The 14633-nt window shown below is 44.5% G+C and overlaps 1 protein-coding gene across 1 annotated transcript in view; it reads left to right on the top strand.

Annotated features, from left to right (window-relative positions):
- The window catches only part of PIK3C2G (phosphatidylinositol-4-phosphate 3-kinase catalytic subunit type 2 gamma), a 209831-nt gene that overhangs the window by 132279 nt on the left and 62919 nt on the right, over nucleotides 1-14633 (top strand). Inside the window, 10 exon segments of the mRNA XM_064155587.1 lie at nucleotides 2878-3058; nucleotides 4191-4298; nucleotides 6481-6573; nucleotides 9428-9498; nucleotides 9500-9531; nucleotides 9534-9554; nucleotides 11620-11756; nucleotides 13581-13637; nucleotides 13639-13702; nucleotides 13705-13750. Coding sequence (XP_064011657.1) covers nucleotides 2878-3058; nucleotides 4191-4298; nucleotides 6481-6573; nucleotides 9428-9498; nucleotides 9500-9531; nucleotides 9534-9554; nucleotides 11620-11756; nucleotides 13581-13637; nucleotides 13639-13702; nucleotides 13705-13750 — 810 coding nt within the window.

The following is a 14633-nucleotide window of genomic DNA, read 5'->3' as shown; positions in this document are numbered from 1 at the left end:
GTGGGTGAGGACTAACCCCAAGGCTCCCCATCTTGCAGAAAATGCACTGCATCTGATGTCAGGCAGCTGTTGGAAACAGTGCTTTGCAGTCTTGTACTCACAGCTCAGACACCTAAAGCAGTGCCTGCTGAAGGCTTGGCTCCCTATACCTATACAGGCAACGATCTGAAGCGCATTCTCTTTGTTAGGGACTGGGAAAAGATGATAAGCAGGGCTAGTAGATAGAGCAGAGATGTCCAGGTGAAAGAAAAGGCCCTGAAGAGGCTGATGTGTCAGGAAATAATGTGAGATTAGGATCCTAGTTCTTCTCATACCTATGTTATCTTCACTTAAAACACAATGGCTCTACAGAGAGGTTCTTCCAGAGAGGCAGATGTGATACGGCCTCAGAAGAAATGTTAGCTCCCTATTTTGAATGCATCAAATCTGATCCTCCCTTCCTCTTCTGTTGGCATCTGAGCACCTACTCTAAAAATCTGAGACTCTACTTGAAAGATCACAGCTCTGACTGTAGACGTAGTTAAGCAAAGGGAACTGCTGCATCCGAGGGCAGAGCAAAGAGGAACATTAGCAGCCTGTCTCAAGACCTACTGCTTTGCAGAATGAATTCCTCTGAATGCCATAATATTTGCCAATCAATGGCACTCTCTCATCCTACTCCTCTCTATGCTGGATTGTGTCCAGAGCAGGGCCAGGAGGATGCTCAGAGGCTGCAGCAGCTCTGCTGCGAGCACAGACTGAAAGACTTGGGGCTGTGCAGGTTGTAGCAGAGGAGGCTCCCAGGGGACCTTCTTGTGGCATTCCAGCATCTGAAGGGGGCTGCAAAAATGCTGGGGAGGGACTTTTTAGGCTGTCAGGGAGTGCCAGGAGTGGGGGGAATGGAGCAAAGCTGGAGGTGGGGAGAATCAGCCTGGCCATGAGGAGGAAGTTGTTGAGCATGAGCGTGGTGAGAGGCTGGAATGGGTTGTCCAGGGAGGTGGTTGAGGCCCCATGGCTGGAGGTGTTTGAGGCCAGGCTGGCTGAGGCTGTGGTCAGCCTGCTCTAGGGTAGGGTGTACCTGGGCATGGCAGGGGGGTTGGAACTGGCTGCTCCTTGTGGTCCCTTCCAACCCCGACTGATTCTCTCCCTGAACCAAGCACTCCTCATGAATCATAAAGCTGCTAATCTGAAAAATCTAGGATTATCAGCTGCAGATTTGGCTCAGAATGTATGAATGCAAATCTGGAACTGCACCTAATGTGTGCAGCCAGAGGCCATAGTGACTTTGTAGGAAGACAATTTTAGTTTCCTTCCCAAAGCTATTTCTGTAGTGCTATTAAAAAAAAGGCAAACAACCACCAACAACAAAAGAATAACTCAAACCACAAAACAAACACAACAAACCTCACCCCAAAGCCAGATGTGTTCAGCATTTTACAATGAAGCTGACTAAAATGTTGCAGAGTATCCCAGGTTTTATCCTGTAGTCTCATGCAAATCTGGATTGCTCAGTGCATGGAGAACCATGCAGAATGAGTTCTGTGTCAGATATCCAGTTCCATAGTGTCAGGAGGGATTCTTTGTTCCAGCTGTGAAGCTAATGGGAAGCCACAGAAGCTCTCCAGAGCCTTTCTGGGAGGCATGAACTACCCAAACAATAGACAGGCCAAGGACATAATCCTCACCTTCTCCTCTGTGTGTTGCTGTGGCCTAAATTCAGATGCACTGCGATTGGTTGGCTGTAGTGAACTGCTTGAACCTGAGTTAATTTTGTCTTCTATTTACATGATTTGGAAGTAGAGTAGCTTAGTCACCTCCTGTATCCAATTAATTGCTGGCATATTTGGACATCATCCCATTAAAGCCATTGGATCTGCTTATTTTGGTGGTGATTATCCCATCTAATCCCATTCATTGTGAGCTTCCAATGCAGTTACCCACTGGGAAGAGTGCAACAGTTTCTGTTAGCCCTGGAGTGAGTGGCTCACTTCAGTTCCTGTGCCAAAAATCCACTCCAAGCTATTAGTACAGAAGTAGATTGTTGGTAGCTTGCAGGGGTGCCGAGTCTGGTGCAAGTTAAGATGCTGCATGAAATTATAACAGCAATGTGACATTTGCTCCCAGGAGCAAATCTGCAGTTTGGAAACAAGTGCAGGCAAGGACATACCCAGCACAGGCAAAGATGAGACCAGACTGTTCAAAAAGAAAGCTAGGCTTGGCCACCACATTTCTCAGTCAGTGCAACTGTGCTGCCTCCCTGCTCATCTGCATGCAGGCATCAGTTACAACACGTTTGCTAAGCAGCTTTTTTTTAGCCAGGGTACAGTTTCTGGAGGACACAGTAAATCACTCTCCTAGGTTCTTTTCACTGAGACAGTGGTGGTACTTCTATTAATAGCTGAGAACAGTAAACTTGTAGCTGTAAGGCTGAGCTTAAGCCACTTGGTATTAATGATGCTTCATGGTTTAAGGTGTTTCATTTCTGCAGATTGGCATTTTACCAGGGTGGGATCTTTGGGCTGTGAACAGATTCTGAAGTTATTTGAGGGCAGCACTGCTGCACACAGGTGGTGTTAGAAATGACCATCAGTGTATGGTCAGTTTGATTGGCTAGGGTTGGGTGCTAGGCTGCACTGGATGAGTTTGGAGGTCTCTTCCATCCTGGTTGATTCTCTGACAATAGGACATGGAGAGTTCCTTCTGATTCAACACACTCATAATCCTGGCAGTTAACAATGAGGACTTGGGTACTGCTAACAAATGAGAACCAAACACACATGCACTTTCTCATTGCAAATACAGATTAGTCTGGAGTCTGCTTATTGTTCCTGCTAGAGGCTATGTAAAATAAGCCCCAGGGTTTAGATACATCAGTGTTTTTTCCGCTCCTTCCTTTAGGCTGCTGAGGAACGCACAGAACGAAGTCCATTTCAAGATCTGGTATCAGAAAATCCTGGCTGCTCTGCAGTTCTGTGCAGGAAAAGCCCTGAACAAGGAGTTTTCTAAGGAGGAGAAACTGATCAGAATCCTTGGAGACATTGCCAAAAATGTAAAAGCTGCCAGCGAGCCAAAAAGAAAGGTTTGTTAATAAATGCCTCCTCTCCCACCTGGGTTATTTCAGGTAACTTCATTTTCCCTAAGGTGCTGCTTCTGTCTTGTAAAACCCTCTGCATAAATAAGCCCAAGATTGGGCTGCAATTGTAAGGGTTTAGTACTGCTCTGAAAGGAAGTAAAGCATGTTGATGTGGCTTGAGGCCATGAACAACCCATGACTGGGTGACAGGAGTGGATCTTACTGCTTTTAGAGAGTGAGAATGAAAGTACTGCTCTGCAGCCTGGACAAGAGAAGGCTTCAAGAAGACCTTGGAGTGGCCTTCCAGTATCTGAAGTGGGCTGCAGGAAGGCTGGGGAGAGGCTATTGACAGGGTCTTGTAATGACAGGATGAGGAGGATGGTTTTAAACTGGCAGAGGGGAGATTGAAAGTGGATGTTAGGAAAGGGCTCTTTGTAGTGAGGATGGTGAGACACTGGCACAGGTTGCCCAGGGAGGTTGTGGAGCACAGAATCACCCCATGTGACCAAAGATCATATTGAGTGGTTCTGTGCTTCACAATCTTCCTGGAGGAGTTCAAGACCAGGTTGGATGAGTCCTTGAGTGACCTGTTCTAGTGAGAGATGTCCTTGCCTATAGCAGTGGGTCGGAACTGAATGATCCTTGAGGTCCCTTCCAACCTAAAGCATTCTATAATTCAGATTTTGGAGGTTAATCTGAAGGCTGCAGGTACTGTGATCCTGAGAAGCTCCCGGACCTTGCTGCTAAGACTCCTTCACTTGGGCAAGGGAAATCACAGCATGAAGGCAGCAAGCAACAACAAACGGTGAAATGGTCCAGCAAGGCAAAACCAGACAGGAGAAGCAGCATAGCAGGGGCAAGGCTATTCAGCCCCTAATAAAGAGTTTGGAGTCTGAACCTCCGTGACAGCATGAACTGGCAGTACATCTGGGCAGACAAAGCATGAGTGTGGTGCAGAAGCACTGTTCTTGTTTTTAGCAGCTGCAGCTCCTCCTGACCTCATTAGCGGTTATAAGGTTAGAGGGGTGCTGCTAGCTCTGGAAACTGTACTGCTTGGTTAAAACCCAGAGAGGCAGGCAGGAGCTTACAAGCTGCTGTTACGTGCTTTCGTGTTGCCATAATGGTTGGTATGTTGCAGGAGGTGTTAAAGGTGGAGCTCGGCAGACTTCAGCAGCTCTTCCAGGAGATAAAAGTGTGTCGGCTTCCCCTGAATCCCGCGCTGGTTGTCCAGGGCATAGAGGCAGACGTAAGTCTAGCTCCTGCAAGGGATCGTGGGGCTAATTTTGTGTGACTTTGTGGTAGCATCAAAGGGGAGAGGGAGTTAGTGGCTGCATCACTGGGAAATCATTTTACTGATAGTAAGCAGAGTCATCTGCTAAACTGAGCTCTAGGCTAGCCCCTTTCAGTGGGAGCCTTGCATGCATGTCTTACCTTGCACAGCGCTGGCAGCAGAGATGTGAGCAGCCTGCCCCCAGCTGCCTGCCCTGCTGTCACGTTAGAATTGGCAAGGGCACCTGGCTTCCTTGCAGCTGAAACGTGGTTGCCATCCTGCCGGGTAGCTCTTGGTGGCAGCTTTTTTGCCTCATCTAAAACCCTTCCCTGTCATATGTGGGAGCAGCTAAAGGCCTAGAGTTAGCTTTTTCAGTTATTTCTGCAGCAACATGATTGAGAATTGTTGAAACATTAAATGTTCACAGTAACTTGCCTGAGACTGTGACCCCTGTTAAACGTTACTGAAGAATGAAGCCAACTACCATGCTCTTTAGTGCCACTTTGACCACAATGCTGACTCAGTTATTCATTGTTTAGAAATGTTTTCATAAGCTGTATTCCGTTAGGAATAAGATATTACATCTCTGGAGAAGGAAACGATACACAGCAGCAGGAGAAACCAAACCTGAGCACACATATTTATCACCAGTTAGTTATAGCTGTCTAATTACAGCAGTTTGTGCTCCCTGGCACATTATCCACAGTGGACCTGTTTCTAAGAGGTGCTGATCTCTCCAATTGCCTTTGACCTGTGATTCTCCAAGTAATTGCTGTTCGGCCTTGATCTCTCTGAGAACAGAGATCTTCAGCACCCTACAGGCTCTGGCCAGCTGTGTGTGATTTAAGTCAGGAGAATTTGAAGCCTGATGCTTCTCCCTGCTTTCAGGAAATAATGACTAACAGGAAAGTGGCTCACTCTGCACTCAGGCTATTTATACTACACCAGCTTGGCTGGACAGTACAAAGGTGTGGGGTTTTTTGTTGTAAGTATCTGAAGAGAGATTTGATTTGTTTTGTTTTATTGCATCATTATAGGCCACTATGGATGCAGCTTCTTGACTGAACTCTGTCACTTTAATCGTGCAAATCAGAATGTTTAAGTGCTTATAATGGTCTAAATTGAATTTGGTTTTTACCAGTAGCAAGCACTGCTCCCAGCCCTGCCAGTAGTGTATTATCTCGCAGTAACCTTTTGAGCACTGATTGAGACCTTTCAATGGGAGGAAATGCATAGGGGGTCAGGCTTTCACAATGCATAATTGCTATTGTACATGGCAGAGGTGTGATGTGACTAGCACAATACCTGCGTGCTTCTGCCGCGATCTGAGTTGTTGAGCTGAAAAGGGTGAGGCAGCTGTGCCTCACAGGGTTCTCTGGTCAAATTAGCCTCCATGGCACTCCAGCCAGTGAGGCCAGCAGTGCTCCTGAGAGGCACTCATTATTTCTAGAAACCGGGATATTAATTTGCTGTTGGTTTTGTGGTGGCTTCCCCCCTCTCCCTGCTTTTTTAATGATGATTGTACCAACCTAACTCACACAGTCCTTGGCTCATTAATGCTTTTTAAAGCCCTTTTAGGTCTTCAGGTGAAAGGAGAAGTAGGGAATGAGGAGTCAGAGCACATGTTTAATGAAGATAAATCCCACATAAAAGACATGATGATTTTTCAGAGTCTCCTGTATCCTCAGGCAGTGAGGCCACCACAGAAATTAGCAGGTTCTTTGTTTCCATGAAGATTGTACGACTGGGCAAATTGGCTTTTCAGCAAATGATAGAACCAAAGGCCTTCAGCTGCCTTACAGGTTCTCATTAGATCCATCCTAGGCACTTCATCTGCTCAGTCCCAGACAAAGTTTAATGTTAATAGGCCTGGGTGAAAGTGAAAAGCAATTAGTGCAGAAAATATTAACCATTCTTATAATCTCAATATGGAGTGAAGCAAATCGAGAGAAAGAATTTCTCAGACCCCTGAGCCAATTAAGCAGTCATTAATATCAATGTTATTTACTGATGATGTTGTTATTACCATCAATATTTATCTTTATGAGTGCAACCAAGCAGCATCCAAAGATGGCAGTTTTTAAGTGGCACTGTATTAGCCTGATGTCTTTCCTGTGTGTCACCATTGCTGCTCTTTCTCTCTGTTTTCCTCCTGAAGTCATGTTCATATTTTACCTCCAATGCTTTCCCATTGAAACTCTCCTTCGTCAGTGCACATGCTCCAGGTGGAAACATCAACGTTATTTTTAAGGTATGTTCTTAATTCCTGTTGTGCAGAAAACACTGATTTGAAATTCACCTAATTTGTGTTTTAAAGCTTGAGCCTGAGAATGTTTCATTTGGCCCTGTCTTCACTTTTCCCAGTTCCTTTGACAATGCAGAGTTTAATGGAGCGTACTGAGGCAGCACACAAAAATAGCAGCTTTTGGACTGGTAGAGACTCAAACAGCTTTGTGCATTACCTTTTCTTCTTCGTAGGACAGCCAAGCTGAAAATGGAAGTTTATAGTTTAAACCTGATTTACTTAGCACATGGAAGTCAGAGGGCAAGTCTGAAAGAGATAGTTCAGAATGATCAAATCCATCTTGTCCATGTTTTTCTAACAAATCAGAATAGTGCAGTATTAGAGACTACAGTTTGCTGATTCAGAGTGGAGAAATGGGCTGAAGAGCAGTGATGTAGAGGGACACCAGAGAAGCACTGCCTTGCTGGAGTTACTCGGAGCAACTGGCTCTGAAGATAGACTTCCTTTTGTTTTCCATGTATCACCTGGAAAAGCTCCAGAGTTCAGGACAGTGCTGAGTCCATCCACAGAAGACAATGCACACAAGTTAGAGTTAGTTCTCTTCCAAAAGAGCAGAAGACTTCCATAGCAATGGCTACTGATTTCAGGGGAGAACACTGATGGGCCAAAGAACACTGGCATTGTTCCTGGATCCTTTGCAGTTTGGCTTTCTGAAACAATAGTCTAAAAAAAACCAAAAATCAAAGTAAAAACTGAAATCAAATAAAATTTGGGCTGTATTGAATTGAGCTTTAGAGCAGCTGTGATCCTCAGGGATAGCAGTGTGCTTTCTAGGCGTCTTAGGGAGAGACTAGCCACATCAGACTCGTCTGAACCTCTAGAAGCATAGTTCTTAGGCTGTTTCATCTGGGAGCCAGAGTTGAACAGGCAAGTTTCTACTTCAGCAGCTTGAGAAAATGCTTGATCATGGAACAGCTAAACATTTGTGCTGCTTCTGCCTAGGCAGTGTTTGTCCTGCCCAGTAACTTCCAACAAACATCCAACTGTTCAGTTGCTGTAGGGTATTATAGCTGACATCAGCTTCTCCTATCAGCAAACCCTTGTATTAAAGTGTCTTTTACTATAATTCTGCCTCTATTTTTGCTGGATAAGAAGTACATAAAATGCTAAGCATTTGAATCGTGTCCTGACTGCATATTTGAGGGAAAGCAGGTGGAGAGAATAAGGTTCTCCGTAGGATTAAGTACTAAGAAGAACTACTTGGAGTCAGGATTACTTTTACGTTACATAAAAACAGATACTGATTTAATTTGTAAAGATGCTAAATTTTGGGGTAAGATATAAAATGGAGATAAGTTGCTAAATTTTGGGGTAAGATGCTAAACTTTGAGTTAAGATATAAAATCGAGGCAAGACATATATTGAGGTGAGATGCTAAATTTTGGGGTGAGATGTTAAATTGATGTAAGATGTGCCCTTCCCCATGGCAGGGGGATTGGAAGTAGATAATCCTTGTGGTGCCTCCCAATCCTGACTGATTCTATGATTCCTTTGCCCACTTGGTAAATGCCTGTAGACTGGAATGCTTACATATAAAGAGCACAGTAAAAGAATACAACACTTTAAAATGCCAGTAAAATTCAGATGCATTTTAGATGGGCTGGGGAGGGGGGAACAAAAAAGCAAAGCTTTTCTTTTCACAGACCATTTACTTAGCCGTGGTTGAAAATAATCTCTTCATTACTTCTTGTGGCTAAAATTAAAGCCCCATTGCACTCAGATAATTGTTGGCTGACTCCATGGGGAGAGCAGTCAACACTGCATCACTTTTTGAATCTGAATCATGTCAGAGATAAAATCTGAATTCATGATAAATCTCCCCTTCAGCCTGCTGCAAATACCAAGTTGAGAATCTTAACTTTAGAGAAACTCACTTATGAAAGGCGTTTGAGCAATAGGTAGACTTTTTAATGTAACTAAATTAGGATCCTCTCTCTGGATTTTCAAACTCTAATAATTAGGAGTAATAAGCAGGAAAGCTGCAGTTAATCAGAGAGCATTTGTTACCACCTCCATGGCTGCCAGACCTGTCTCTGCCTATGTGTGTCCCCTTCTGACACAGAAATATGAGTAGGGTCTTTGAAGACAAACAAGAGGGGGTTGCTGTAAAATAGGGTACACCAAGAAAAGTGTGTCTGGCAGGTCTGGGGATGTTCTCCTCCCCCTCTGTTCTGCTCTGGTGAGACCACATCTGGAATACCGTGTCCATATTTTGGCTTCCCCGATTCAAGAGATACCAAGGATCAGCTGGAGAGAGTCCCAACAGTGAGCTACAATGGATTTATTTGAGGACTTGAACATCTCTCCTCTGAGAGACACTGAGAGAAGTGGGGCTGTTTAGTCTGGGAAGAGAAGGCTGAGAATGAATCTTATGAATATCTATGAATAGCTGAGGGGTAGGTGTCAAGGTGAAGGTGTCAGTCTCTTTTCAGTTGGTGCCTAGTATAGGACAAAAAAGCAAGGAGTGTGAGCTGGAGCACAGGAAATTCCCCCTTAACAAGTGGAGAAAACTTCTTCATGTGAAGGTGATGGAGCACCTGGAACAGGCTGCCCAGAGAAGTCTTGGAGTTTCCTTCCTTGGAGATTTGCCTGGATGCATTCCTGTGTGGCCTGCCCTAAGGGATTCTGCTTTGGCAGGGATTTGGGACTAGGGGATCTCTAGAGGACCCTTCCACACCCCTAATTCTCTGGTTCTATGAATGCAGCTATTTTGGTGACTGAAAATACTCAAATGACATCTGAAGTTATTTCTGTGTTGCTGTGGAAGGAGAAGCTTGGATTTCTTGTGCCATTCTCACAGACAGGTGATGATCTACGCCAAGATATGCTGGTTCTGCAAATGATTCGAGTGATGGACAGCATCTGGTGCAAGAGGACTGAATATGCAAATGATCATTTATAGGTGTTGTCTACAGGGAAAGGCCAAGGTGAGTTTTAGATTGCACAAGTACCTCTATACACCATTCATATGTCATGTAAACAGCACTAAAACCCAAAAGCCCTCCTTTAACTTTAATTTTCTTCTTTCTTTTCCCACTTACCAAGCCCTAAACTGTTATTACTTACCTCCTCCTGCACCCATTGTATTTATCCATTCTGCCTCTCTAGAGAAAGCACAACCAAACCCACTGATTTTGTTCTAGAATTTTCCAAAGCCTCCGACACCATCAGCTCACACCAGATCCTTGAAAGTAACTTCACACATCAAAGGGACAGCTTTGGAGACAATTATCCATAGCTACTACACTTTGGATCCAGCACGATCCTGCAGGGACGCTTAAATGAGCCTAGATGCGTGTGGCTGCGGCGAGTACCTGTAGAGAAGTGATGACAGCTTACAGCGTTGATTTTGAAATGTTCCTCTTGTGATTTGTGCTACTTAGGGCAGGCCTGGCTCATCTGAAAGCTTTCTCTCTTTCTTTTATGGTTGTTGTAGCAGAGCTGTAGCAGGGATACCAATTGCTGGCTACAGAAGTTTACTGACAGCAATAAGCTTACTGTTTTTCACTGACTCTCCAAATCCTTTGCTGACAATAATCCTTGCACAAACAGAAGACTGAGGTACCCAGATTTTGCTGTACAAAAACTAGTCAAAAAACCAATTAAATTCACTGCTTTCTGAGCCACAGAGAGAAAATGAAAGAGGATGAGTGATATGAAGACAGTATAGATGACTCCTGCACGTGGCTAAGGTGACCTGGAAAAGATTCCTTCCTTCTTTGTGGAGATGGGAGTTCAAAGCTTGAAAGCTGCTGCTTCAGAGGCAAATAATACAAGACTGCCTATTTCTAAACATAGCACATTAGAGAGACTATAATATTAACACTTAATTTGGGTTTTACCAAGAAAGATGGAGGAATCCTCTGCCAAATAACGTTCTCGCCTGACAGGCTCTTCCTTTCAGCAGGCACTACAGCAGAAAGTCCTCTGTCTGACACATTTTCCACACGGTTGGTCTTTCCTTATGAGCTATGGAGATGTTAAATCATTGATTAAGATTAATGATCAAGGGTAAAAGGACAAAGAGACACAGAATCAACCAGCTTGGAAGAGACCTCTGAGAGGTCATACCAGTCCAACCATCACCCCAGCCTGTTCAGTCAGCTAGACCATGGCACTAAGTGCCTCCTCCAGTCTTTGTGTACTCAGCTTTTCCAGTTCCTGGGCTAATGCTTGCTCTGTGGGCCACCTTTTCCACACAGGGGAAAGGAGGGGATCATTTCATAGTCACGGGCAGCACAGAATCACTTTTCACAGCAATGTGAAAAGCAGCTAAAGCGCTGTTAGAATACTGCTTTCCAGATGTTGTGTGGGAGCCCAGGTGAAATTGCTGGAGGAAGGCATCCCTGCAATGCAGAGTTAAAGGATGGTGGACCAGAGAACACACCAGGGGACAGAGAAACAGGAAACTGACAAGCCAGGCCTCAGTTCCACAAAAAGAATTACGTGCAAGCAGTAGAGATACTGGATTCAGGTGAAGCATTGCAAAATGCTGGGCTTCTCTCTGCACCTCCTAGTCCCAGTCTATGTCATACTGGATCAAACTAATTTCTGCAGCTTTCTCCCAGCTGCAATCAGCATCATATACTGCAAGAAAGACTTTGCAACTTTCTAGACAGTGAGCATCATATGTCATGATAAATCTCTGATCCTCTTTTATATGGATTGTTTTGTTGGAGTTATGCATATTCTACCCTCTTGTAATCTGATGAAATTGTTGGCCCTCTTGGTGTCTTGAGGCAGCTATGCCCACAGTATTGTTCTTGGTGGTTTTATTTCTCATTCACAGAACTACCACTTCTTTAAAAGTATCTTTTGATTTTTGTTTCTAGAGAGAGGGAGAGAAAATAATCCTGATCCGTGGTTTCTATTAGATTCAGTCTTTTCTAAGTGTGTGTTTTCCTGATGCAGCAACAGCCAATATGCATTGATGGTCTTCATATCTTTTTCACGTTAAAGCTTTTTCATGCAAACTCTTTTCTGTCTGATTAGGTTTGGTGCAGATGGTGCCAGATGCTACCACACTAGCCAAGATCCACAGGGAGTCTGGACTGATAGGACCACTGAAAGAAAACACAATTAAAAAGTGGTTTCATCATCACCATCCTCTGGAATCAAGTTACCAAGAGGTAGGATTATAGTGAAGCTTATTATACATTTCATATTTTACCATAGGGGGGGGGGGGAACAACCCAGAAACAGAGCCCACAAACAAACAGCAAAACCAAATGACTCAGACACAAGACAAACAGATCAGACACATAGCTGCCATGGAATTGAATTGAAGTACCACTCTCTTTCTAAGGAGATGCTGCTCTGGATCAGGGGCATTGTAATACATTTTCTATGAAAACGTGCCCTAGAGATGTTTGGAACTGGAGGTTTTAAAGGGAAGAGGAGCTGAAGTAGAAATTAAGCACTGAACTCAAACCCATGTATTTTTTAGGTCAACTCTCTAAATAATTGATGATATAAACCCACACCAATTCTTGGTAGATTTCCTGTGTGAGGAAGACAGCCACGTGTCGTTGTGGCCATAGAAATAACCCAGAGAGCTGGAAAGCTTTTGTGTCAAAACTGCCTGCTGCTCTGAGACACAGAATCCTGCTTTTCCTGTCACACCATGGATACCCATGTAATGCATCCATTTGTATCAGACTGAATGTGAGGCATAAGCCAAAATGGTAGACATCTATAGAAGTTTCCTAAGGAACTCTTTCTGCTAATTCTTTGTTGGCTGAGCATGCTCAAAAGGCCATGAATGACCTTTGCATGTTTGTGTTGCTAGGATAATTCTCACAATCATAGAGTCACAGAATGTCAGGGGCTGGAAGGGACCTAGAAAGCTCATCTGGTCCAGCCCCACTGCCAGAGCAGGGTCACCCAGAGCAGATCACACAGGAACACATCCAGATGGTTCTTGAATATCTCCAGAGAGGGAGACTCCACAACCCCCCTGGGCATCCTGTTCCAATGCTCTGGCACCCTCACAGGGAAAAAAAATTCCTTCTCAGGTTCACATGGAACCTCCTATGCCTCAACTTCTACCCATTGCCCTTTGCCCTGTCACTGGCCATCACCAAGAAGAGGCTGACTCCATCCTCCTGGCACTTACCCTGCACATATGGATAAACATGATTGAGGTCACCCCACAGTCATCTCCTCTCCGTGCTAACAAGCCCCAGCTCCCTCAGGCCTTTCTCATAAGGAAGATATTCCACTTCCTTAATCATTTTTGTGGCTCTGCACTGGACTCTCTCTCGCTGACATTCTATGAGTGTGTGATTTAGAGTCACAGAGATGAAGACTTCTGAATAAGAACTGCATTTTCAGTTCTTACCCTGTAATAGAGTCCTGGCTCAGCCCATTTTCAAAAGCAAGCCCCCCACGTAAAGATCAGGAGGAAGAGTAGCACCAAAAGCCCTGTGCTGCTCCTGCTAAGGAGTTTAATGGAAATAATGCAGTGGACAATTACCTGACCTAGTTCACAGAAAAGTACAGCACAAGCAGCAGCAGAGGCCAGCCGTAAAAGCACTCCTGGCCCACAGCTAGCCCAGAGGAAAAGACCAGCAACCCAAAACCAGGCTGGAAGCAGCAACCAGAACCAAAAGCCTCTCAATGTTACAGCGTGAACTCCAAAGCCCGTGGCACTTTGCTCTGGCCAGCATGGTTTTGAGCCTTCACTTGGCTAAACCCACAACAGACAGACTGCAATTAAAGAAGATGTAACTTGGGAAAAAACAACATAGGGTTTTGTAGAAGTCACAAGTTTGGGTTTGCTGTTTGGTGTCACAAAAACACATCTGCACCTTCCCAGTAACTGCCTTTGTTTTCTTCACTAGGCAGTGAGGAATTTCTGCTACTCCTTTGTAGAAGTCCAAGTTTTGGGTTTTGCTGTTGGTGTCACAAACACATCTGTACCTTCCAGTAACTGCCTCTGTTTTCCTCACTAGGCAGTGAGGAATTTCTTCTATTCCTGTGCTGGCTGGTGTGTTGTTACCTTCATTTTGGGGAGTCTGTGATCGCCACAGTGACAACATCATGCTGACAAACGCTGGCCACATGTTCCACATCGACTTGGGAGATTCTTAGGTCACGCACAGACATTTGGGAGCATAAGAAGGTTAGTATCTATAGTAACACATAATGAACATTGAAAGCAAGGGCTTGAAATTCACAGCCTTATTGCCCCCCATGGAAAAACCCAGAAGAAATGAGATCATCCTCTTTTTCCCTTCTGAATTTTCCAGAACAGCATCTTCCCCTTGCTCACAGTCTCTAAATAGTTCAGAAATAACAGGAATTAAGGAGATGTTGGAGGTGGATTTTAAGTCTAAATAAATAACTAAATCTAAGTCCCTGTTGGGTCAAAGATTTGGCTGATGGAGTTAAATAGTGACCAGAATCCTAAGCTGCCCCATGCCAAAATAATTCCAATGTCTGTTGTTTGTTTTATTCCTACAGAGGACTGTTCCCAAAGTGTATGGATGTATCTATCAGCCACTTTCTCCCCAATATGGGACAATGCCCCAAAGTTTCCAAACAGCCACAGAGCATAATTACATTAGACCTCTGTAGATAAAACTGCAGATGTTCTCATTAGCAGCCACACTGAGCTGAAAGGCTGTTGTGCAAATGTCTGGTTTTACCAAAAGAAGACTGTGAATTTTCCTTCTTTCCATCTGTCTGTGATGTAACTGTTCCATGATCAAGGTACATAAAATAGCATGGTCATGTAGTCCAGTTCCAAATGTGGGCATACTGTGGAGGAAAGAATTGGGTTACTATGGAGGGTGTACTGCCAGTGTGTACAGAATACAAAGCTGTTGGAGAATGGATAACTAACCTCTAGTCCTGACAACATAAAAGTAGGGTGTGTGTGAGGGCACAGGCTCACAGGGTGTTAGGGGTTGGGAGGGACGCAAGATGCTCATCCAGTCCAACCCCCCTGCCAGAGCAGGACAGTCCTATCTAACACAGATCAGAGGAACACATCCAGACAGGCC

The sequence above is a fragment of the Pogoniulus pusillus genome, chromosome 15 (assembly GCF_015220805.1).
Source record: "Pogoniulus pusillus isolate bPogPus1 chromosome 15, bPogPus1.pri, whole genome shotgun sequence".
Lineage (NCBI taxonomy): Eukaryota > Metazoa > Chordata > Aves > Piciformes > Lybiidae > Pogoniulus > Pogoniulus pusillus.
The sequence above is the reverse complement of the archived record's forward strand: the minus strand, read 5'-3'. Positions and strand labels throughout refer to the sequence as shown.